We start from the raw sequence: 27,222 nt of genomic DNA, 5'->3' as shown, positions 1-27,222 counted from the left end.
CTTACCTTACAAGAGCCGTTAATTTTCAGATGAATAGGTTGATATATGCAGAAGACAGTCACAGCAACCAAAAGGAAACATGAAATGAGGCATTTAATTACTAAATGCTTCTTTTGATTATGACATGAATAAAGTGATACTTGATCATTATTTAACACGAATACTCTAAAAAACAATAAGGGAGTATTACCTTCCTTTAACAATTTAAAGTACTCTTTATACTCTATTCACTGATAAATACAAAAATAAGTCAGTCAATGTTCTAATTTTCATGAATTTAAAAATGTGAGGTTTTAACCATAATTAAATTACAGTCAGGATTGTCTCAAATTCAAAAACTTCTTTAAAAAAACAAAAGAAACTAGGTTCATTTTATTCTGTATTTTAATGTATTAGAAACAAATAAGCAAACAAATAACCCCAAGTAATTTCTACCATAATCTGGGATACACTATCAATACAAGATGACATATTACACATTCATTTCCATCACAGCCAGTTAAAAGTGCCCATCTGCGGGCCCAGCATCCCCGGAAAACACTCTTATTTCATCGTAACAGGCTATATGCAGCTTTGTTGTAGAAAAATTTAGCCCAAAGGTTACAATAAACACTGACATAGTAAACAAATTGCCATACTCATACTGAGAGATAGCATGCCAATTAATATAATGCTGCCACCTCAGTTCCCCTCTTACGTCCACTGAATTCCAAATTTCACCCCAAATTTTACAAATTTAAAATTAAATCTCTGGCTATAAAAAGCAAAGTAGTATAATTATGATACTTATACCTAATTATATTTAAATTTTAAAAAGCATACATAATAAAAGCATAAAGGGATTTTTTTAACATTAATTAGATGGCTGTTAATTTCCTTTTCCTATCTCACTAGAGTTTAAAAAAATAACAATTGAAAAGTTCTGTAAGCTACTAACAAGAAGAAAAAGATGTCTTATCTAATTTTATTTCCACTATGTTGTTAGTTATAAAATCAAGTAGTGAGGCTGAGTGCAGTGGCTCATGCCTGTAATCCAAGAACTTCGGGAGGCCAAGGCGGGCAGATCCCTTGGGGCCAGGAGTTCAAGAACAGCCTGGCCAACATGGTGAAATCCCGTCTCTAATAAAAACACAAAGAAAAAAACAGTAAGTCAGGCACGGTGGCATGCACCTGTAACCCCAGTTACTTGGGAGGCTGAGGAAGGACAATCACTTGAACCCAGCAGGTGGGAGGCTGCTGTGAGCAAGATCATGCCACTGCACTCCAGCCTGGGTGACAGAGTGAGACTCTGTCTCAAAAAACAAACAAATAAACAAAACAAAAAAAAAAAATCAAGTAGTAAAATAACCACAAAAACAGGCTACAACAGAAAGGAAACTCAGTACTCATCCTAAAAATTCACAACTAGAAGATCAACTGATAATCAAAAGTTAACAATAACATGCAAGATTTTCTTAATAGCTCAAGCAAATTAAGTATTTTCTTAAAAGCTCAAGCAAATGAAAGCCTCTCTTTAGGCATTAACTATGTAAAACAAGTGAAAAAGAACAAGTAAAGGCATACCTTTCGCTATCTTTCTTGTAGATACTGTTCCCTCATTCTTGTCCTTCAAATTCTGCACTCTATCTTGTTCCAGAACCCCTGACAAAGCCTTCTGCACATCAAACTTGTTCTTCAGAACTGCTTCAATTAATATTTCATCTGGCACAGCATCTCCAAGTACCTCTCTCATGTGATCAAGGCACGAATAAAGACGAGCTAGAAAAGACAACAATGGTCAAAAGCTATACTAAATGGCGCCATGAAAGAACTTCTAATCTTCAAAACTGATTTTAAAATTTACATCTGTACTAGAATATTCAACTCTCCTTTCTCTTTGGCAAAAATTACTTCTAATGATCACATTTTTATCTACAATATACCTATCTTCCCTTATCAGAGGAATAATTTCGTTAATTTAAAAATCACTATAATAAAATATCTCCTGAATAATAGTGACTAAATGTTTCAAAAAGTGTACACTGCAGATCACTTGGACTCGGGAAGGGGAACATCACACACCAGGGCCTATAATGGGTAGGGGGAAGGGGGGAGGGATGGCATTGGGAGTTATACCTGATGTAAATGACGAGTTGATGGGTGCTGACAAGTTGATGGTTGCAGCACACCAACATGGCACAAGTATACTATATGTAACAAACCTGCACGTTGTGCACATGTACCCTAGAACTTAAAGTATAATAATAAAAAAAAGTGTACATTGCACAGTATACACTAATATCTATTTTCAGTCACCAATGATGATGGTATCTGCATTGATCATTTTTTGCATGTACAGAAAGGAAGGGGTGAGTGTGGAACTATTTCTAATTTGTTAGTGAACCCAGTTACTCACAAAGTATATTTCTTATATTTCTCAAGCTGCTACCTTGTTTCCTTTTTGGCTAACTTCAGTTCTTCCCAGCTAACTAAAATAATCCTTAATGACTCTTTAAAAAACGGCAAGATAACATAATACAAAAATGCCAGTAAAAATAAGAAAGTCCAGGAAGTTAAGGGGAGGATAGGCTTTTTTTTTTTTTTGAGACAGAGTCTCACTCTGTTGCCCAGGCTGGAATGCAGTGGCGTGATCTCAGCTCACTGCAACCTCTGTCTCCCAGGTTCAAGCAATTCTCCCACCTCCAGCCTCCTGAGTAGCTGGAATTACGGATGCCCGCCATCACACCCGGCTGATTTTTCTATTTTTAGTAGAGATGGGTTTCACCATGTTGCCCAGGCTGTTCTCAAACTCCTGACCTCAGGTTTCCACCTGCCTCGGCTTGCCAAAGTGCTGGGATTACAAGCGGGAGCCGCTACGCCCAGCCAGCATTCACTTTTAAAATAAAAAAATTTAAGTCTGGAATTATCTAAGCTGTTTATGAATTTTAATTTTCTGATGACAGTATTAAAATTATTAATAATACTTATTAATGATGTAAAATCTGTAAGAGCAGAGAGGCTTTGAATCCCTAGAACCTAAAACAGTACCAGGTAACTAGGGGTCAATGAATAAAAATGTATGATATATTCCTTCATATTTTTGTATAGCACTTGCCAAGTTTCACAATACTTTTATATATATATATATATACATATTTCTTTTGTAATCCTCATAATAAGTCTATGAGCCAGATACATCAGGCAAATTCTAACTTAATAAAGATAAGATTGAAAATCATAGCACTACTAAGTCAGCAATAATCAAAACAGAATAGAGGCTTTCAAACTCCCTATTCCACAAAACCATTTCACAGAATGCAATTTATATTTAATTGTACATGCTCATATACTGAACAAGTAATCTACTGGCAATACCCTTTCTTTAAAAAAAAAAAAAAGTATTTGATACTTCTTTCATTGGCCCCTTAATTATTAAAAATACATTCCTGAAATATTTGGGCAATTCTGCTTTGCTTCAATCTAAGATTAACTTTTAAAGGCTAATAAGCTATACTGGGATAATATTATCTCTTTGATAAATAACATCAATTATTGAAATTGTAACAAAATACTTAGTATAGCTAGCATTAGGGCCTCCTCTTTTTTTTTTTTTGAGACAGAGTTTCGCTCTTATTGCCCAGGCTGGAGTGCAATGGCATGATCTCAGCTCACAGCAGCCTCCATCTCCCAGGTTCAAGTGATTGTCCTGCCTCAGCCTCCCGAATAGCTGGGATGACAGCCATGTGCCACCACACCCAGCCAATTTTGTATTTTTAGTAGAAACAGGGTTTTTCCATGTGGGTCAGGCTGGTTATGAATTTTAAGTAGAGGTTATAAAGTTAGCCTATCTTGGTTCATATCCTAATGCCACTTACTAGCAGGTACAACCTCAGGCAAGTTACTTCTCGGTGTCTCATTTTTCCTCTCTTGTAAAATGAGGGCAACTGTCCTACTTCATAAGGTTGTTGCGAAGATTAAAGATGCTAACACCTGAACAGTACATAGAAAGTACCTAGAGAGCATTAGCAAAAATCAGCTACGATCATTATTACTGTCATCACTTACATATAAGTCAGGTTAGAATGACTAACTTTCCTTCTCAAAAATAACTCTGAATTTCCTAACTCCTTAATCACTGTCCACTGAGGCATAGCAGGACAGAACTTCCATCCTATTCGTATCCTCTCTCCTTACAATCTTAACAATAATACTCTTTAAAAATACAATTATAAAGTGAGTGCATACAACAGCTACAGACTTTTATCTAGATTTTCCAACTGTATTTTCAGAGTTGGTAAATTCCCTTTACTTCTTCTTTACCTGTTGTTTCCCTTTCTGCTTTGTACTTTTGTATATTCATGCTTTCTCTCCATTTTTCTTGAGTTGGTTAGCAGCTGGTATATATTTTATTGATTAATTCAAAGATCAACTCCCAGATTCATAAATTTCCTCTGTTTTAAAATTATTACAAATTTTCAATGTAAAAACAATTATGCCAAGCACAGTGGCTCACGCCTGTAATCCCAGCCCTTTGGGAGGTTGAGGTGTGTGGATCACTTGAAGTCAGGAGACCGAGACCACCCCGGCCAACATGGTGAAACCCCATCTCTACTAAAAATACAAAAATTACCCATCTGTGGTAGCAGGCACCCACAATCCCAGCTCCTCAGGAGGCTGAGGCAAGAGAATCCCTTTAAACTGGAAGGCAGAGGCTGCAGTGAGCCGAGACTGCGCCACTGCACTCCAGCCTGGGCGACAAAGCGAAACTCTTGTCTCAAAAAAAAAAATTATAGAACAAAGCCACACTCCAGACAAAGATCAAATCCCTGTGCTATCAACAAATGGCATTATTGTTATACCTGGCCATTTTAGTTCTGCTATCAAATCTATGGCTTGAGTGATGTTTGAAGCCATGTCATGTTTGGAACTTATTTATAAAAGAAGAAAGCCAAAATATAAATATCTTCATTAAAATGTTTAAGAGAGTTGAAAATATGCAAAAACTCAGAACCAATGATATTACCAAGTTCTATTTTGAAACTTAATTCACACAGAGGTAAATCCTGAGTACACTTATCCAGTGTCACTTTAGACTTCAACTGTTTTTTTTCAAACCTTTTGAACTTAACATCTTTGTAAGTAAAGGAGTTTATGTATTCTAATCATAAGCTCTACATACAGCTTATCAAACAATTAAATCATCTCAAAAAGGTCTTCTTAACAAATCACTGGAGTTTCTCTCCCATGGAAAAAAATTTTAAATAGGATAGTTCAATTAAAATTCCAGTTACTAAACAACAGCCATACAATTTTTCAATCATACAGTTAAATACACTCCTCAAAAAACATACTTAATAAAACATAAATTGTCCTTGAATAGGACAGATATGTTTACATCATTACTGTTCATAGTCATTGTTATAAACACTCACAACAAAACTGATAAATTCTGGTGTGTTTGGTTATTAATCATTTTCAGATAACAGATGCACTACTTTTTGCTATACCTTGATCAAATCCACTGAGCTGATGGTTCGAAACAGAATTGGAAGATTCTTTCAGATCTTCATAATCATATCCTTCTACAGGCTCAACGGAAGGTTTGTCACGCCGTGAATAAATAAACTGAGCAGCTAGAATATAAAATGACCAAAGAATGCTATGGTATAGTCATTTCCTATTAACTTATTTTACAAACGTTAAAGTAAAAATGAAAAATTCTAATCAATCACCTATAGTTACCCACATTTCAAAATAAGGGAAGAAAACAAAAACAATATCATACCAAAACATATACCCAAAATCCTACTCAAATGTGCTTACAACTTATTAATCTCTTATAATCTTCTTCCTTCTCTCCCCCAATCTCTGAAACCATTCCACTCAGCCTACTTTCTCCATGGCTTCCAAAATCTACCTTTCCTAATATCTCTTCTTTGTATACTATTCTGTGTTCCCTGAAATTTTCTCTTCAATACAAGTATTTCAAACCAAATATCAAATCTCTAATTTACATAATTAAGAAAACACAAGGTGGCCAGGTGCGGTGGCTCACCGCTATAATCCCAGCACTTTGGGAGGCTGAGGCGGGTGGATCACCTGAGGTGAGGAGTTCAAGACCAGCCTGGCAAATACAGTGAAACCCCGTCTCTACTAAAAATATAAAAATTAGCTGGGCGTGGTAGCGGGCGCCTGTAATCCCAGCTACTCAGGAAGATGAGGCAGGGGAACCTCTTGAACCCAGGAGGCAGAGGTTGTAGTGAGCCGAGATCGCACCACTGCACTCCAGTTTGGGTGACAAGAGCAAAACTCCATCTTAAAAAAAAAAAAGAAAAGAAAGGAAAACACAAAGTTAATTTTCACTTCCCAAAAAGTGCTGATTTTGCCTGAATGTAAGAGTTCACAGAAAATACAGACTTTAATCTTTAAACAACTCATGCTTTCAATCACACACTTTCAATCATACACTGACACTGTAAACTAGGGTCATATACCTGACTGTAACTTTCAGGTATCTGTGATACTCTGCAATACTGCCAACACCATCACTCAATATATAACTGAGTATTTATATATATCTGATCAAGGAAAGAAAGGCAGATTATCAAAATGCTGATACATGCCTGAGTATCATAAATGAAATACAAGTGAGCAAAAGAGAAAATCACAGGCATATCCAAAGTACAAATGCTTTCAGCTCTACTGGATGGCCATTGAACTGAATCCTGGAGACTGTGTTCAATTGTAAAGGAACAAAATTAAAGAATATGTTAAGAAGGACAGAAATATAGATATAATATTCAAAAGGCAAGGTATTATTAGAGGTATTATCTAGCTTTCTATAAGAGCACAAAACATGTTAAGTCCATTGACTTGTGTATAGGTTATCAGGAAGATATTATTTATTAAAGGGAAGCTACATTCAAAATTTATAGATATGTAATCACACTGCGGGTAGAGAAAAAGACATCAAAATGCATAGATAATGCATAGAACATAAAGCTGCAGTGTATGTGTAACACCTATACTCAGAAGGTTAAAGCATAAGCACTCTCTATTCATTGTAAAAGTCAATGGCCTTACAAATTAGGAGGGAAGGCAAAGAAGAAAAACCTAATGATTTATTTTAAAAGCCAAATGAGTAATACCAGACAACAAGCACTGTGGAAGCACAGAAGTAACCAATGAAGACTGGAGCATTATAATAAAGGAGGTAGGAATATAGAGAAAATTGAAGAGGTGGAAGAGATCCTGAACAAGGAGAACAGAATAAGAGAAATATTAATAAAGAACAGTTGACAGAATTCAATCCATTCTACTATAATGCATGTTTCCTTAAAACAAATTAGCTCATGTCAATGGGCTATGAAAGTGTAACATTGAGGATGCTTTAGTTTAAGAAATTTTTCTCCCAATACTTCAATGTTTTGCATCACTGCATAATAACAACACATATAAAGTCTGGTAACACCAACCACAGAGAAATATTACACTGTAAGTATAATTGTATTATAATGCCACATAGCTTCACATTCTTCCCCTTGGCTCAGTTTGGACATGTGCCCTGTTTGGGCAGCCTTTACTGCTTGGCTCTCCAAGGTCTGTGAGCATTTACAATATTACTCTTTAGTTTCAACCCTTTCTTACATCTCCTATCTCCTTTCACCATTTTTTTAAAGTGTAAAATCCTATATTTACTGGAATACTTAATAGGAAATTAATTTATCTTTTCAAATGTGCAAGCATTTTTATTAAGATGATTATTTCTGTTAGTACTCTATAGGTGGAGTGGTTTGTCCTGATCTTATTTTTTCCCATAAGTTGTTATTTTTAGTATATAATTCTGAAGATCACAAAGATTTTTAAGAATGCACGTTATGTTGCATATATCTCTCTATTTCCCCCCTCTTGTGCAAGGAGATAACAACACTGGTATAAAGTCAGCATGGCTAAACAGCAGAAGAGACATCCTATTTCATCAATTCTCTAAGAGGACAACTTTTTTTCACATTACAAATCTCAGAATTAGAGATGTGTCTTTCAATCAAATGACATCTTAGCATTACATAATACTTAGACTGATAGCTTTCAGTTTTAAAGTGGTCCTTAAAATAATGATACACCTTACAATTCATGGCATTTTAGATTTAATGTGGTATAAATGAGGCCCTTTGGTCCCTGGTGCTTTCCTGGTTTTAATAAACTGTGTACAGTTTAGTCTAAAAGTAACAAACATACTTCCCCCAACTTCTCCTCCTACCCATGAACTAGGAGGGAGAAACCCAAAACAAATTTAAAAATTAAGTGAGGCATGAAATCAGATGTTTCCCTTAACAAGTTTCAGTCAGGAAATACTGACAGGGAAGAGGAAGTTTTCAACGTACAGGTTTCTCCTCTGCCTGCCAGGAGCTATTTTTTCTGCAGTGGGGTCAGGGTAGTCCTGTACCACCACACACACCCAACACATAACTCCAACTCAGAAACCTATACTGTGGCCACTATTCTGGAAGTAGTAATGGTTGGATTTGCGAAGGGTGGGTGGGGGGAAGAGTAAGAAAACTCCCCCAGGAGAAACATTGGGTTGGTGTAAAAGTAACTGTAGGTTTTTCCATTACTTTCAAACAGTGGGTGGGTGAGGCAGGGAGCGATCCAAACCTCTGAAATTGTACTGAGAGCCCCAAAAGCAACAAATACAAGAAATAATGGAGAGAAAGTAATGATGAAAAAATGATAAATACAAAATGCTATTCTCTAAAATTGTAAATCACAAACTTTGATGGAAGTGCTTTCTGAAAAAATGGACACCTATAATTTTCAAAATTTAAGGCATTTTGACAAACATAAAAGTGCAAAGAATTCAAAACCTAACACCTGAAACTTCCTAAAATGGTTTCCTAAACACTTTAAAATAAAAATCACATGAGGCATTCATTAAAAATACAGCTTTCCAGGCTTCTTCCCCTGGAGATTATGATTCAGTGGTGCTGGAATGAAGTAGGAAATTCGTATTCCTAAGAATTATTCCAGCCAGGCACAGTGACTCATGCCTGTAATCCCAGCACTTTGGGAGGCCCAGGCAGGTGGATAACCCGAGGTCAGGAGTTCAAGACCAGCCTGGCCAACATGGCAAAACCCCATCTCTACTAAAAATGCAAAATTAGCCAGGCATGGTGGTGGGCGCCTGCAATCCCAGCTACTTGAGAGGCTGAGGCACGAGAACTGCTTGAACCTGGGAGCCACATGGAGGTTGGGGTGAGCCGAGATCATGCCACTGCACTCCAGCCTAGGATACAGAATGAGACTCCGTCTCAAAGGAAAAAAAAAAAAAAAAAAAGAACTATTCCCAGCAGATTCATATCACAAGGTAAGATTAAGAAACAGTGGTGACCTACAAGTCTCCCCTTTCTTCTGTCGCACCCAAACACCACTTTGTGGACCATGATCAGTTATCTGCACAAAATACTAGCTCCCTTACTCAAAAAACTCCAATAAGTCGACACTAAAAACACAAAATCAAAAACTGTCTTTCACAATTTCGTTCCCATTTTCTTTCCTAGCCCTGTTTCCTCCTGCCATGTGCAGTTAATCCTGGTAGTCTGATGAAACAAGTCTCACTTAGAGATCACTGCTTAAGCAACACTGTTTCCTCTAGCTGGGATGCCATTCTTACTCCCAAATTTACTAGCTTCAATCCCAACTCCTTCCAGAAGCCTTCCCATACTCTTTCAGTCAGGGTTATTTTCTTTACCCACCGTACTATTGTAGCAAGTTATTTGAACAAGACTTTAAACAAGCTTCCTTATACCAAACTAATTTATAAATGTATTAGAATAGCATTTTTCTTACAAAAAAAAATACACAATAAAGGTTTGAAATTAGAATGGAGCAAATAAAGATTACTTCTAATTATATTCGCTGAAACAAAATACATCACCATTCAAATAAAGTTTTACATACAAACTCTTTTTGCTACCCCCACTCTTTGACATAGGTTCAATACTCAGTATCAAAGTCAATCTTTCTAAAAGAAAGAAAAGTTAACATTTAAAAATCACCATCCTAGGTTGGGCATCGTGGCATACACCTATAATCCTGGCACTTGGGGAGGCCAACGCAGGAGGATCACTGGAGCTCAGGAGTTTAAGGCAAGCCTTGGCAACGTAGTGAGACCAGGAAAACTGGGCTTAATAGAATTCAAAAAAATATACACACGCTGATGAATTTTAGAGAGAAATTCCAATTAACTGGTAAAGTCATTCAATTATCAGACTTCATTATACCATGAATATAATCAGCTATGCAATGACATTAGCTGCTTAAGAAAGGAAAATATTCTTCTAAAACTATTCATTTTTTATTGAAAATTACTTGGAAAATATACCACTAAAGAGGAAAGTTAAGTTTCTTATCTGATGTTACTGCTATTTTTTAAATGTTTTGAAAAATTTTAAAATCCAAAGTCGTATGCTTTTGTTAAAAATATCAGTTTGTCACAGAAGAAACTCAAAAACATTTAACTATCTCCTGCTTTGATAAGATCAGTTGGCTTCTGGTGTGTTCGAAAAGTAACTCTCAAGAGTCAGACTGTCCTGAATACAAACCACAGGTAAGAGCCACATCAAAAGCTATGAGAGACACATGGATAAACTCTGACCCTGTCCTCAAGAAAGCTAGGTCATAAATGCAAATCTCAGAGAAACACCCTTTGAAGGTCTGACTTTGTGTGCTGTTAGCTTATTATTCAAGACAACATAACATTTATCCAGAGAAGCCTAAATGACTATGTTAACCTGCAATATTAAGGTGTCTTTCAGTAATCCCCCATCTGAAAGATTCCACGCTTACACAAAGCCGTATTCAACCAACTTCCAAGTCCTGTAGACCTCAATTCCTGTAAATTTTCTCTTGAATGTATTTCCAAATCCAATGCTACCACTCTTGCCCTAAACAAATGGTTCTCAATGCATACCACGAGCATACCCCAGTGGGCTTGTTAAAACATCTGCTATGCCTCACTCCCAGTTTCTGACTCTTGGGTGGAGTCCCCAACATTGCATTTCGAACAAACTCTCAAGTGATGCTGATGCTTCACTTTGAGAACACTGTCCTAAAATAGCCTCATCTCCTCTAGATAAATACATATAACACTCTCCTAACGAGTCTACTTACATCTACCCATATACCACCTTTAATCCATTATCGATGTATTAGAGATTTTTTAACTCAAATCTAATATAACCATACCATCTTCTCAGTTCTATGAATATGCCATGCTCTCTCATGTGCTTAGAATGCGCGTGATGAGGATAGCACTACCAGACATCACTTTGTCACCTTTAATATTTAAGTTACCTAGTCAACTGTGATGCTGAATTATAGAAGCTCCAAAGGGCAAATGCCTAGGAGGTTCCTAGAAAAATGTGAAATTGTTTTATTCCTAAATCACTATAAAATGTCTTCTCTTTTGAATCCCTGAATAAGGAGCTATAAAGGAATGCTGCTCATTCAGCCGTCTCTCAGTTTCTAACCTACCATCCTTTACTAAGCTTTGTGATGCTGGATTGAAGTCACTGCAAAGCACGTTTCTTCTTTGATACCCAGCTCCCTTTTAGGATCATCCAATGAGATACTAAAGGGACACTGGAAAGCCAGAGAAGGCAGGCACATGCTCCTCTACCTTTGCTTCTTGTTCCAGTATCACCCCAGCAATACTCACTTCACCTTCCAGAAGCAGTTTCTTCCAGTAACTGCAATTAATATCCAGTTTTGGTTTTTCCAAAACTCCCAGAACCAGCTTCAATTTGCCTCTTCACTCCCCAGACAACACAACCAGCCAGTAGGTTGGAATCTCCTCTTTAAAAGGCTGAATCCCAGCTCTAAGATTCAGGGGCTTTCTGAGGCACCAGCATCAGTCATGCAGTGCCTCCCTGCCCAGAGGTCTGAGTCTTGGCCCCACAGTCCCTCTTGAAAAATTCAGAGGCAACGCAGCAAAAAACCCTCTCCTCAAGGTCTAAGTCACAGTTCCAAGGTGCCTCCACCAGCTTCTAAAAGGTGATTTCAACCTTGCCGTTTGTTCCCCTAAGAACTAGGGACAGTAAAGTGCTTCCTGAACTTATAACCTTCTTGATATCCTCATTGCACTTTTTGCATTCTTTGTTCTATAATATCTGGTTAACAACTTTTTATGTTAAATGCTTTCTGAAAAAATAACTGGTACAATCTTTATCTCATAACAGAATATGGACTGATAACAGTGAAACATTAAAAGATGAGAGGAAAAGCCACGATTAAGCTAAATGAGAAAAGTACTTGACCAGAAAGGCAGGCCTGTAAATAAAGAGCTAGATGCATTTCAGAATAACCAGTTAACAGGAAAAAGGTGCTAAGAGTAGATATGATAAAGACAACTTCTAGCATATCTATGCCTTTATAAAGAAAAAGAAATTATAAAAGTCAGAAGGGACATATATAGTCAGAAGAGGCTAAAAATGGGATGAAAGTAGATACAGTTTATAAGACAGCCCAGCAGACTAGAAGGTAATTAAGACAAGGATGTCTTAGTCCATTCAGGCTGCTATAACAAAATGGCATAAACTAGGCAGCTTACAAACAGAAATTTTTGATAGTTCAGAGGCTAGGAAGTCCAAGATCAAGGCAGCCTGTGTGTGGTGAAGGCCCGCGTTCTGGCTCACCAATAGCACCCACTTGCTGTGTCCTAACATGATAGAAGGGCAAGAGTTCTCCTTAGGACCTCTTTTACTAGGGCACTAATCCCATTTATGAGGGCTCCACCCTCACGGCCTAATCACCTACCAAGGGCCCCACCTCCTAATACCATCACCTTGGGGGTTAGAATTTCAACATGTGAATCTGGGGGAAACACAAACATTCAGACCATGGCAGAAGGCTCTGAAAGAAATGTTTATTAAATCTTTAGACTTGTAAAAAATGAGTTTTATAAATTACATTTATGCTACACCCAACTATAGGTAAATATACTATTATACCCTCTTTTTATACCATACTAAATATTTTTTTTTTTCCATTTTTTGAGATGGAGTTTAGCTTTTGTTGCCCAGGCTGGAATGGGGCTATCTCAACTCACTGCAACCTCCGCCTCCCGGGTTCAAGTGATTCTCCTGCCTCAGTCTCCTGAGTAGCTGGGATTACAGGCACTCGCCACCACGCCTGGCTAATTTTTGTATTTTTAGTAGAGACAGGGCTTCACCATGTTGGCCAGGACTGGTCTCGAACTCCTGACCTCAGGTGATCCACGTGCCTCAGCCTCCCAGAGTGCTAGGATTACAGGCATGAGCCACCGCACCCAGCCTATACCATAATAAAATTTAGCAGGGCATTTTAACCTGTGTAGATAGTAGGCTGAAATTTGAAGACAAGGGTAGTGTTAGGGAAATAAGTGACAGGAGGATCAGGATTAATGACATAGTCTTTGATGGGAAGAATATATGAATGTTTTCCTTATATGGTGGCAGAGAAGAAATCTTTGGGCTGATAATCTAGAAGATACAGCTCCAACGTGGAATCATACAGAAATATGAGTGCCAAATCCCTCTCCAAATCAGACTCTAAAAGAAGTCTGAACTACATGTATTGGTTTATTTGCCAAACTGTTTAACAACAGATAAATGAAAGTACTGTATAAAGGAAAGTCTAGCCGGGCGCGGTGGCTCAAGCCTGTAATCCCAGCACTTTGGGAGGCCGAGACGGGCGGATCACAAGGTCAGGAGATCGAGACCATCCTGGCGAACACAGTGAAACCCCGTCTCTACTAAAAATACAAAAAACTAGCCGGGTGACGAGGCGGGCGCCTGTAGTCCCAGCTACTTGGGAGGCTGAGGCAGGAGAATGGCGGGAACCCGGGAGGCGGAGCTTGCAGTGAGCTGAGATCCGGCCACTGCACTCCAGCCTGGGCGACAGAGCAAGACTCCGCCTCAAAAAATAAATAAATAAATAAATAAATAAATAAATAAATAAATAAATAAAGGAAAGTCTATACATAAGACCTCCATCTTTCTAATACTCAAAGGATCCTTGAGGATATAATGGCTGCCTGCCTCCAGAGGCTTCAGAATTTCATTATTGACTAAATTACCATTTTAGTATATTTAGATTAACTGCATGATGCAAAGTATGCTGGGAAAAAAGGCCAAAGTCTTTTTTATATTATTTAAAACTAAATAACAGAATCACAAGTTTAAATTCTACTCACAGGGAAAGAAATTATTTTATATGCCTTTAAAAATTAACATATAATTAACTTTTTAAGTGTTATACATTACAGTCTCACAGAACACTCTAGTCCTTGAACGACTAACATTTACTTTACGTTTTTAAACACTAAATCAAAGGAATCAAATTATTTTTAAAAATTCACCTGTTGATGGCGAAATACAATAATCATCCTCTACAGACTGGCCATAGAGATCATCATCTTCAAAATCTAAAATAAAGACAAAAGAGATAAATTCATTTACAAGTTATTTTTATATTCTTAGTTACTAGTGAGGAAGCATCTGAATCCTCTTCAAAATAAACTGTTTATCCAAAATTTAAGGAACCTAGAATGTCAATTTTCAAAAAAACACTAAGAATTTCACCCACAAAATAGTTACCTACTAACTATATTCATAAAGACATACACAGTTCTTCAGTTGTTAAATTAATTGGGTTACCCAGGTCCCAAGTTTTCACCTCATAGGATCAAATATAATAATCCTATAAAAAATATACTTGAGGTCAGGTACAGTGGCTCATGCCTGTAATCCCAGCACTTTGTGAGGCTAAGGTAGGCGGATCATGAGGTCAGGAGTTTGAGACCCACCTGACCAACAGAGCGAAACCCCGTCTCTACTAAAAATACAAAAATTAGCTGGGCGTGGTGGCGCACACCTGAAATCCCAGCTACTCAGGAGGCTGAGGCAGGAGAATCACTTGAACCCAGGAGGTGGAGGTTGCAGTGAGCCGAGATCACGCCACTGCACTCCAGCCTGGGTGACAGAGCGAGACTCCATCTCAAAAAAAAAAAAAAAAAGAAAAAAAAAAATACTTAGTTTCTCCAGTGTTGACAAAAATCTGAAATAAACCATTTTTTTTACCAAGTTCCCTCTATAACCAAAGCACACCTCTTCCACAGAACTGACTAACATGGGAGTATACAATAGATCATGAAAGTAGTATTTCTTCATGAAGAGCTAAGTAACATCCATACAAACCAAGTTACCCTAAACCCCTATGCTCACCCACTGATGGCTAATTGCCCTTTTTTTTCTGCTTCCTGGGATATGCTCTTTGCCTTGATTTTCCTAGGCCATTTCTTTCTGCTAGCTAAGGTTCCAGCTCAAATGTCTCCTCTTTGCGCAAGTCTTCCCTGACCACTCTGGGTAAAGCAGTAAGCCCTTCTGCCACTGTTATCCTCCAGCACACTTACCCAATTTACAGAGTACTACGCCTGTTCACTACATGAGACTATCAGCTTCGTCAGGGCAAGACTTGGTTTAGCCACCTGGCACATATGTGGAACTAGATTAATATTTGTTTTATTATAAATTAACAAATCAAACTAATTACAACTAAAAACCCACAAAGAACATAAATATATTTACATAAATTTCACTTCACAAACACTAACACCATGCCAGGGAGTAGTTGAGACAAACTGTGGTATAACAGTGAACACATTTCCAGTTATCACCGCACCGAAAATCTGACAAGGAATACACCCAAGAAAATGGGCAATTACAAAACCATGTGGTAAGTGCCTGACATGAGAAACACAGAGCAATTTGGGAACACACACATGAACGACAAAACTAGAACTGGGAGTGGGGTAGCCAGGGAAAGATCCCCAGGAACATAAAATCCAAACCAATCCCAAAGGTTAGAGTTAGCTAATTTCTGAGGGTATTCATGCAGCAGGAACAGCATGCTCAAAAGCTGAGACCAAATGCTTACAGCAACGAAAAATTAGATAAATGCTACTATTGGGCAAAAAGATATATGATTAAATAAATTATTAGATCACAATTCCAAGTTAATAAAAATTTATTTGAAAATAAACAAGGGGCCATTCACAAACAAAATATTTTCCGATACTGAAGACAACAGGTCAGGCATGGTGGCTCACACCTGTAATTCCAGCACTTTGGGAAGCCAAGAAGGCAGGATCTCACTTGCGCCCAGGAATTTGAGTCCAGCCTAGGCAACATAGCCAGATGCTGTCTCTACTAAAATAAAAAAATCAACCAGCCATGGGGCACATGCCTGTAGACCTAGCTACTCTGGAGGCTGAGGCAGGAGGACTGCTTGAGCCCAGGAGTTGGAGGTTACAGAGAGCTATGATCATGCCACTGCTCTCGCACTGCAGCTTGGCCAACAAAGTGTGATCCCGTCTCTTAAAAAAAAAAAAAAAAAGAGACTCTTTTTTTACTAAGTCAGCTTGTCAATACTGAAATTGACCCTAAAGTGCCACAACAGAAAAAGATGAAGAGAATTCCTTCCTGCAATCTTCGTAGTTTGTTTCCTCAATCAACAAAATTATGGAATATTTACTACATGTAAAGAACATTGTGTCAGCCACTTAAAGTATGGATTTTGCCTTCCTGGGACTTTTAAATCAGTGACTAAGGCAGTCATGTAAAGTATTATATAAATTACAGAGAAAAACAAAGTGGGAGTTAAGTAGAGAAACCAATAGGTTTTAGAACACACACTCTCTCTAATGAGGTTATATTACTTAAGAGAATTTTTAAATTATTATTCTGAGAATTCAAGAGAAAGTCTAACTGGAAAGAAGAGAAATAAACTGGACCTTGATAATGAGTACAACTTTTATAAACAAGAAAAGGGGACTGAACCTCCTTAATGTTACAGGAACAGCTTGGTTATGATGTCACCAATTGTTCCAAAGAAACATGACAACCTGACCTCAAGTAGCCAAGGTGCTCCCTGAGGCCAACCACCTCTCCTCCATGAAGCATTCCTTCACATAGAAATCCTGCTTACTCCCCCCAATGCATTCTGAATTCAGTGTTCTCATCTGTGTATCCCTCCCATAGCGTTTTCTCAGTACCTTTTGTAGCATTTTTCATATTCTAATAATCTGTAACTGGTACAATCTTCTCCTTTTAGACTACCCTCAAATATCTTACTGTCAGTCCTCAAAGCTTAGAACAGTACTCTAAGCACTAACTTAATGGTGGTTGAGGAAATGATAAACAACTATTAAAGAAACGAATAATAACTAGGCCTATTCATGTTCTTTATATTTGCAAAAATATCTCTCAGTCTAAAGTCATTTCTTAGGTGACAATGGTCCACATGCAACACCATCCATGACAATACTTATTTAAAAGGGCCTCTATTCTAAAGTAACCAACAGAAAATTCACATATTCTTGACGGACTGAGGTCACAGGTTCCAAATGGAGAACAGGGTGTTAGCTGCCCTCACTCTAGTTAGAGCACACTGATGTTCCATAATCATCTACTGGGGTGCCAACGACAATCACCAACATATTAAGCATTACATGTTCTGCACTTCGCAAAGCATAGGTCTTTATTCTTCTTCTGCATTAGTTCATACTTGTTTATATTTTTAGTTTATGTGATGCTTGGTGATGCCTATAGTTATCTACTGCATGAAGAGGGATGTGCTCCTCCTAAAAATAATTCTAACTCCTGTTAACTCCTACAGAACATTCATACAGACATTTTTCTTTTATTTCATTTTTTAATATCAAAAAGTCCTTTCCCACACACTCTTTCCTCTAGTACCACCGTTTATTTACATTTCAAAATACATTTACATCAAGCATTACCAGCCAAGAACTGAGTATAAACTTCACGATCATCTGATTGACTCATTCTTTGGGCCTTTTTAACATGTGTCTTTTCTACTGTCTCCTAAGTTTCCACTTTGAAATTTGTTGAAAAATAAATTAGCGCAAACTGGTTCTGCACTAAATATGTATGGACATACACAAAAGATTTACCGTGTAAATCTAGCACAGGTACAGGTCCGTTGAATGTAAGCATTAAGTCAATCTGTGTTTTACAAATAAGCAACGTTTCAAGGACATTTCTCAAAGGGGGTCTGAAAGAGAGGAGCTAGAAGCAGGCACGTGAGTGCCCGACATGGGAGGAAACAATGGAAGCGGTGATAATGCTTACGTGCCTAAATATCACCGGATCCCAACCTCACCAATGTCCTACCCATATGACGCTATTCAGCACCTCTCCCTCCCCAAACAAAATCAACACCAGAGGGCAGAAATCATGACTTAAAAACGACGGCATTTGGCGGCACTAGAAGGCCTGTAATATTCCCCAACTGGGCTCTCCCAATTCCGACAGGGCATCATTGACGAGAAACTCACAGACTGAGGTAGATGCCAACGGGCTAGGATCCCAGCTGGAACCGCAAAAGAACGTCCCGGCATGACCCTGCCTCCTACCTTCATCGTAGTTATAGCCTCGAACATTCCGATGCCGGGCCATGACGGCGGAGAGGGCGTTTGCCACAGCCCCTTAACTCCTTCCAAAACACTCCGCTTAGATACTGATAAAGTGCCAACTGCGCCCTAGAGAACCCCTATGCGCCATTTTGGCTTCCCGCAGGCCTCTGCGCCGAGCGCCTGCGCAAGCGCGACGTCTTATCTGTGCACCGCGCGACGGCAATGCCTCGGGGGTCACTGTTCGCCTCCCTGAGGGCGCATGCGCACTGCTGCGCAGGGCGGGAAGAGGGGAGGGAGCGTTTGAGCGTGGCCCCACCCAAAGGTTGGGCGACGGAGGGGGATGGGGAAATCGCGCCGCCTAGAACTGACTGGTTTGCGCGAAATGATGCAAGCGGGGAACCTTGACCTACCTACGCCAGCGTTCTGGATTATTTTACAAATGTGGTTTCTGATAACGTGAGAAAGCTATGTGCTCAGTAAGAGCAGGGACCTTGTTTTATCAAACTTTGATCTTTAATTAGGCACACAGTAGGCATTCAACAAACTTGTGTAAACTTGGTAGCAGATTTAGCCCAGGCCGGTGCGGTGGCTCCTGCCTGTAATCTCAGCACTTTGGGAAGCCCAGGAGGGCGGATCGCTTAAACCCAGGTGTTCGAGACCAGCCTGAGCAACACAGCGAGACTCCGTCTCTACAAAAAATACAAACACTAGCCGGCCCCGTGATGCAGACCTACAGTCCCAGCTACTGAAGAGGCTGAGGTGGGGGGATCCTCTGAGCCCGGGACAGTCGAGGCTTCAGTGAGCTGAGATCAGGCCTCTCCATTCCAGCCTGGGCGACAAAGTGAGACTTTAATCTTAAAAAAAAAAAAAAAAAGAGTCCAAGCTTTAGAGGAGGAAATAAGGCTATTTTTAAACGGGTATATATTATTAAATTGAGACCCTGGCAATAATAGGTCACCCTGCTTTCATATAATTTACAACTTCATGTATTCACTCCGTTCGGCATTAGTATCTCCAGTAAACAACGATTTGCCCTTAGCTATGTAAACGATTTTAGCTATATAAACGATATTTATTAGCATCATAAAGAAGGATTCACTGAACATTCATTGAACACATAATTGTGTGTAACATTGTATTAAATATAGGTTTTTAGACATAGCACTGGCCTTAGGTAGTAATGATGAATGTTGTTGATGCATGAATCTATAACCCACTATTAAATGTCCTCATTTCTTAGAACATAAAGTTAATAATGTTATATAAGAAACCAACCTCATTATACTGAACAAACCACTTCAGTTTTAGCTTGTGTTTTTGAAATGATGTTACCTCACATCAAAGGCAAATGTCAAATTCTAGAGATAATTAAAAGCTTACTCAGCTTTTTGCTATGCACAATAGAAAGAAATAAGAGTAATCCAAATTTAGTTTATATTTGTAAGTGGCTTGGAACGTAATTTATTCATGCATTTGAATGTATTCGACTACAAAAATTGTTGTTTAATGTAGCTCCAAGATAAAAAAAAAGAGATAGTTGCTAATGTTATATGGCTTAAGTGTGTTTATTATTTTACACCCTTAGGTAATTTTTATTTTGCTGCCTGTTTCTTTGTAAAATGGAGATAGTAATACTAACTCGCGAGCTGTGAATAATTTATCCATATAAGAGGATTTATCACAGATCATAGTAGGTGCTTAAAAATATTGTGTTATTGGTCGAGTGCGGTGGCTCACTCCTGTGATCCCAGCACTTTGGGAGGCTGCAGCAGGCAGATCATGAGGTCAAGAGATCAAGACCATCCTGACCAACATGGTGAAACCCCCTCTCCACTAAGAATACAAACATTAGCTGGGCGTGGTGGTGCATGCATATAGTCCCAGCTACTCGGGAGGCTGAGGCAGGAGAATCGATTGAACCCAGGAGGCAGAGTTTGCAGTGAGCTGAGATCATACCATGCACTGAAGCCTGGCCACAGAGTGAGACTCTGTCCTCCCTGACCCCCCTCAAAAAAATTGTGTTATTAAAATACAAATGGCAGCTTCCACTCCACTGTAATTGTCAATTGCTGAGGTATGAAGTGAATGAGTTATAAATAGACCACATAAGCAAAGTGCTACAGAAGCAATGAATAAGAAAACATTACTTCTGCCAGATAATATATAATTTGCCCTTAGGTCGTCAATAATGCACTCCTTTAAAACTCTAAATATTGCACAGCCTCTACTGCATCTCAAACAATAGAGCCTCAATAGCAAAGCCTTCACTGATTTCTTCACAAAAAGTTAGGACTGTTACACTCCCCTCAGGACTCTGCAGGTGTCGTCCGAGCACCGTGGCTCACACCTGTAATCCCAGCACTTTGGGACATCGAGGCAGGTGGATCACCTGAGAGTCAAGAGTTCGAGACCAGCCTGGCTACCATGGTGAAACCCCGGTCTTCTACTAAAAATAAAAAAACATTCGCCATGCATGGTGGTGAGCGACTGTAATCCTAGCTACTTGGGAGGCTGAGGCAGGAGAATCGCTTGAACCGAGGAGGCAGAAGTTGCAGTGAGCCAAGATCGTGCCACTGCTCTCCAGCCTGGGCAACAAAAGCAAAACTCTGCCTCAAAAAAGGAAAAAAAAAAGACTCTAGTATTGTGTTTTGATGGAAAGTACTATGACTCTGGAATATCACGAACCTGGATTTCAGTCCTAGTTTTGGTGCTGTTAATCCCTTTGGATTTAATTTCTTCATCTGTAAAATGGATATATATGAAAATGTATGTCTTCTGTTTTGTGAAAAGTAAATGATGTATGTAAAAACAGTAGGTGTTGCAGAGTGGGTACTCAATAAATGCCAGTTCTCTACCCCCACTAATTACAAAGCTTTATCTTTGTTTCTCCAGCACCCTAATGTCTGGCACTTTAAATGTTTGCTGAATGAATTAATGAGTAAAAGAAGAGAAATAAAATGACATTTATCTTGCTATGGAATTGTTAAATGTCATAAATAATACAAATCATTTTATATTGATTTGTGAAAAAAATTATGAATGAAAGAAGCATAACTACATTACTGAAAAATATTTAACAGCCTTATTGAGGTATCATTTACAATAAAGTGCATATAATGTGTAATTTTGATACAATTTGACATATGTATACACCAGTGAAGCTATCAACCCCATCAAGATAATGAACATATCCAGACTTTCAAAGTTTCCTAAATACCTTTATATCCAGAATAAAAATTCCAGAATATCCAAGGATCCTTCCTGCCCATCAAGGCTTCCTCACCATGGCCCCTCACAATAACTGCTCATCTTTCTGTCACTATGAGTTGTTTGCATTCTTTAAAATGTTATACAGGTTAAATCATATGGTATGTGTTCTTTTTTATCTGTCTTAATTCACTCAGCATAATTATTTTGAGATTCACCCTTGTAGTTGCTTGAATCAACAGTTCATTCCTTTTCATTTCATTCCACTGTGTGGGTATACCACAATTTGTTTTTCCAGTCACCCATTGAGAGATATTTGGGTTGTTTTCCATTTTGATGGCTACAAATAAGGCTTCTGTGAATATCTGTGTACAAATCTTCATGTAAACATAAACTTTAATTTTTCCTGGGTAAATACCTGGGAGCAGAATGATATGATTGGTTATCTTTAGCTTTTTAAAGAAACTGTGAAACTGTTTTCCAAAACCGTTGTAACATTTTATGTTTCCACCAGCAATGTAGTTCCATTTTCTCTATCTTCTCCACATCATTGCCAACAACTGATTTTGGATAAAGATGTTGATGCAATTCAGGGAAGAAAGGACCTTCTTTTCAACAAATGGTTGTAGAACAACTGAATGTCCATAATAAGCAAGAAATAAACTTTTTTTTTTTTTTTGAGACAGGGTCTTGCTCTGTTGCCCTGCTCACTGCAACCTCTGTCTCTCTGTCTCTTGGGTTCAAGCGATTCTCCCACCTCAGCCTCCTCAGTAGCTGGGACTACAGATGCGTGCCACTATGCCTGGCTAACTTTTGTGTTTTTTATTAGAGACAGGGTTTCGCCATCTTGGTCAAGCTGGTCTCCGACTCCTGACCTCAAGTGATCCGCTCACTTCAGCCTCCCGAAGCACTGGGATTACAGGTGTGAGTCACCACGCCCAGCCAAGAAATGAACTTTGATCCAAACCTTTCATCATATGCAAAAATCAACTGAAAATCAACCATAAACCTACATGGAAAATCCCAAATTGTAAAACTTATTTTAAAAAGGAGAAAATTTTTGTAACCTTAGATCAGGCAGAGATTTCTTAGTTATGAAATCAATAGCATACTCTATTAAAGAAAAATTTGATAAACTGGACTTTTTAAAAATGAAAAACTTCTATTCAAAAGACAGTGTTAACAGTATAAAGAGATGAGTCACGTACTGGAAGAAATATTTCCAAATTTTATATCAGATAAAGAAATTCTATCCAGAATATAGAAAGAACTCTCTACTACAAACACCCTATTAAAAATTGACCAAAGATGCAAAGACTTCACCAAAGCTGATATATAGAACTGTCAAATAAGCTTAACATCTTTTTATTTTTTTTTCTCAAGACAGAGTCTCGTTCTGTCACCCAGGCTGGAGCGCAGTGGTGCGATCTCGGCTCACTGTGACCTCCACCTCCCGGGTGCAAGTGATTCTCCCCCATCAGCCGCCCGAGTAGCTGGGATTACAGGTGTGTGCCACCACACCCGGCTAATTTTTTGTATTTTTAATAGAGATGAGGGTCTCACCATGTTGGCCAGGCTGGTCTCGAACTCCTGACCTTGTGCTCCACCCATCTCGGCCTCCCAAAGTGCTGGGATTACATGCATGAGCCACTACACCTGGCCAAGTACTACATATATTTTTGATGCTATGTAAATTTTTTTTTAATTTCAAGGTAAAATTGTACAATTAAACTATTAAAATTAATAAATTGGCACTACCAATACACAAAATTGTATATTTTATACATTGTATAATTTGTTTACAATTGTGAATATAGTTGTATAAATTATGTATACAACTATATGTATAATTTTTATATAAGGTATATAATTCATATATATTGGATAAAATTATAAAATTGTATATATAATCATGAAACTGTATGACATATATAACAGAAACAAACAATAGAAAAATAAAAATTAAAAATGTAATAGCCACATTGGCATAGAAATATCATCCAGCCAGGTGTAGTGGCTCACACTTGTAATCCCAACACTTTGGGAGGTCAAAGCTAGAGGATAGCTTGAGCCCAGGAGTTCGAGACCAGCCTGGGCAATGTAGGGAGAGCCTGTCTCTATACAAAATACAGAAATTAGCCAGGTATGGTGGTGTATGCCTGCAGTTTCAGCTACTTGGGAGGCTGAGGTGGGAGAATTGCTTGAGCCAGGGAAGTCAAGGCTGCAGTAAGCCCTGATTGCACCATTGCACTCCAGCCTGAGAAACAGAGTGAGACCCAATTAAAAAAAAAAAAAAAAACTTAAAGTTTTTTTTTTTTAATCCTAGGAAACTAGAAAATATTGCTAAGAGAAATTCAGAAAATGACATTAAATGGAGAGATATTCCATGTTCATAGATTGGAAAAGTCACTATTGTTATTGTTAAATGGGAGAGATGTCAATTCCTCCAAAATTAATTTATATTCAGTGTTATCTCCATCAAAATCCTACCAAGGTTTTTTTTTTTGTGTGTGGAAATTGTCAGTTAGATCCTGTCATTTAAATGGAGATGCAAAGATCCTAGGATGGCTAAAATAATCTCGTAAAGGCACCAAGCCCAGGCACAGTAGCTCATGCTTGCGATCCCAGCACTTTGGGAAGCTGAGGCAGGAGGAATGCTTGAGCCCAGGAGTTCAACATGAGCCTAGGCAATATGACGAAACCTCATCTCTACAAAAAGTACAAAAATTAGCCAGGCATGGTGGCAAGTGCCTGTAGTTTCAGCTACTCGGGAGGCTGAGATGGGAGGATCACTTGAACCCGAGAGGTCGAGGCTGCAGCGAGCCAAAAGAAGGCAGACCTAAAGAGCATGTGCTGTTTGATTCTATTTATGTGAAATTCTAAGACACGCAAAACCACACTATAGTCATAGAAGTCAAAATGATTGCTCTACATAATCGCCAGGGCAGAAAAAGAAAAGTTAGGCCAGATGCTATAGCTTCTGCCTGTAATCCCAGCACTTTGGGAAGCCGAGGAGAGCAGATCACCTGAGGTCAGGCGTTGGAGACCATCCTGGCCAACATGGCGAAACTCTGTCTCTACTAAAAACACAAAAATTAGCCACGCATGTACCTGTAATCCCAGCTATTCGGGTGGCCGAGGCAGGAGAATTGCTTGAACCTGGGCAGCGGAGGCTGCAGTAAGCCAAGATTGCCACTGCACTCCAGCCTGGGTGACAGAGCAAAACTCTGTTTGAAAAAAATAAAATTAGAAAAAGTCAAAATGATAGTTACTTTTGAAGTAGATATTAATGGAGTCAGGGAAGAGAGAATTAAAGGGAGCTTTCAGAGGTGCTGAAGATGTTCTAGATATTGATCTGGATTAGGATTATAAGGTTTTATACATGTGTACAATTTTATTGTACTATACATTTAAAATTTATGCACCTTTCAGTAATAAGTTATACCCCAATTTAAAAACCTAATCAAAAAATGCAAAAATTTCTTAAATGGAATTTTCATTACTATATTTAATGTGAAATACATACATATGTTTCAGATGTTTTCTTTATGCTTCACAGTGTTGTTTTATTTATTTATTTTCTCTTCTTTGTATTGACGAGTTCTCACTATGTTCCCCAGGCTGGTCTCAAACTCCTCAGCTCAAGCCATCCTCCCACCTCCACCTCCCAAAGTGCTAGGATTACAAGTATGAGCCACTATGCCCAGCATATAGTGTCCTGTTTTAAAGATACAGATAAAAACTAAGCACTGTGATACAGCTGAGTTAGAATTTACTTAACAATGTATCAATATTTCTCAGAATACAGTCTATTTTCCATCCTCTATCCAAAACTAAACAATTACTGATCCATTTACACTTAAAATTTTCTGTTGTTCCTAAAATAGCACTATCTTTGTTAGCTACTTAAATACTCATATGAGGTTTGGTAAATAAATTACCGTGATGCTTGTACTCCAAAACTATTAAAAAGAAATGAAGGAATTGATCTTAGTCATTAAGAAAGAAAGAATGAGGCCGGGCGTGGTGGCTCACGCCTGTAATCCCAGCACTTTGGAAGGCTGAGGTAGGCAGATCACCAGAGGTCAGGAGTTCAAGACCAGCCTGGCCAACATGGTGAAACCACGTCTCCACTGAAAATACAAAAACTAGCCAGGTGTGGTGCCGGAAGCCCGTAATCTCAGCTACTTAGGAGGCTGAGGTAGGAGAATCATTTGAACCTAGGAGACGGAGGTTGCTGAGGCAGGAGAATCGCTTGAACCTAGGAGGCAGAGGTTGCAGTGAGCCAAGATCGTGCTACCATACTCCAGCCTAGGTGACAGAGCAAGACACCGCCTCCAAAAAAAAAAAAAGGAGGGATAGAGGATAGTTATACTTGTGACATTAGATATGTTATATAAGAAAAGTTCTAGAATTTTCCAGTTAAGTATCTAGGAAAGTAGGGCCTATGCTACAAACTAGAAAATGTCGTGGGTGTGTGGGAAGATCCTTTGGGGTCTTAGCAGTTTTGCAATTGTTGTGAGGACTTGTGAATTATACTTGTTATTACACGTTAATAATGTAAATCTACTCATCTTGATTATTGTTACCAAATATCCGTAAAATTTATAAACAGATGACTTTATTTTCCTGTTGATACCCCGAATTACTTCTATAACCCTCTGTCTGAACAAATGATATTCTTACCTTCCTATTTGCAATTCCCCCTGACTACTTTCCTCACATATTGTTCACTCTCTCTCTCTCTCTCTTTCTCCCTCTCCCCCTCCCCACCCCTTTGTTTCTCGACAGAAATCCAGCTGAGTAAAAATTGGCAAGATCCTGTGACAAGATCCTGTGACAAGATCCCGTGATCAAGACAAAGCTTTGCCCCCAAAGGACTTGAGGCCATCTGGGAATTCCATGTTTGACAGAAGCGCTGACAGCATAACTGAGCAAACAAAAAGGTATTCAGGGACGCTGAAACGGATCTTCAAAGAAGACTCAGTGGGTGATTTTTAATTTCTTTGTGGTATTATAGAGCTTCATGCAGAACATACCAAAATCTTGGCGAGGTAATGGTAGGGTCATGCATTTCATAAGGCAGAGTAATGCCCTGCAACAACAAAATAAAAGTCAAAGAGTTCTACACTGAGACATGAACCACTAAATGGGGAATACCAGCAAAATACCACCTGGGTGAAATTTTCTTCCTGCACAGATAGGTTCTTTCAACCACCAACCCTAGGCTTTCTGGCTGTCAAGCACTTAATCATGAAATATAATAATAAAGATGTTTCAGGAGTTCTTTATGATACTTTTTCAAAAGTTCATATTGTTCTAAACCCTAATAATAATAATCAGTTCTCCAGGTTAAACATCTTTCAATGGAAGCACATTATTTACAAAATAAGTCCAAACCCTTAGAAGGACATACGAGTTCCACTATGATGTTAATGCTGCCTGGTTTCCCACCTCACCTGCCACCTCTCCACCACCAGACGTGCGGAACTCTATGTCTCAGCTCCTACTTTTATGGTTCCAGGTCCAGCCATGCTCTTCCTGACTCGGGACATTCACACATA

The 27,222-nt window shown here is 38.6% G+C and overlaps 1 protein-coding gene across 4 annotated transcripts in view; it reads right to left on the bottom strand.

The window, feature by feature from the left end:
- Window positions 1-18,702, bottom strand: part of HBS1L (HBS1 like translational GTPase) — a 93,722-nt gene extending 75,020 nt beyond the window's left edge. For 2 of the 4 annotated variants that reach the window (XM_010370740.2, XM_010370746.2), the window contains exons 1-4: window positions 18,452-18,702; window positions 14,375-14,440; window positions 5,487-5,612; window positions 1,564-1,758 (exon numbers count right to left, since the gene is read on the bottom strand). In XM_010370740.2, the coding sequence (XP_010369042.2) occupies window positions 1,564-1,758; window positions 5,487-5,612; window positions 14,375-14,440; window positions 18,452-18,494 (430 nt within the window). In that variant the 5' untranslated portion in view covers window positions 18,495-18,702. Of the gene's footprint in view, window positions 1-5; window positions 25-1,563; window positions 1,759-5,486; window positions 5,613-14,374; window positions 14,441-18,451 lie in introns of those variants that run through there. The other 2 variants (XM_030928683.1, XM_030928685.1) reach the window with 2 other exon arrangements.
- Window positions 18,703-27,222: the final 8,520 nt, after the last annotated feature.

Source organism: Rhinopithecus roxellana, chromosome 4 (assembly GCF_007565055.1).
Source record: "Rhinopithecus roxellana isolate Shanxi Qingling chromosome 4, ASM756505v1, whole genome shotgun sequence".
NCBI classification, from domain to species: domain Eukaryota; kingdom Metazoa; phylum Chordata; class Mammalia; order Primates; family Cercopithecidae; genus Rhinopithecus; species Rhinopithecus roxellana.
This window is presented reverse-complemented; position numbering and strand designations above follow the sequence as displayed.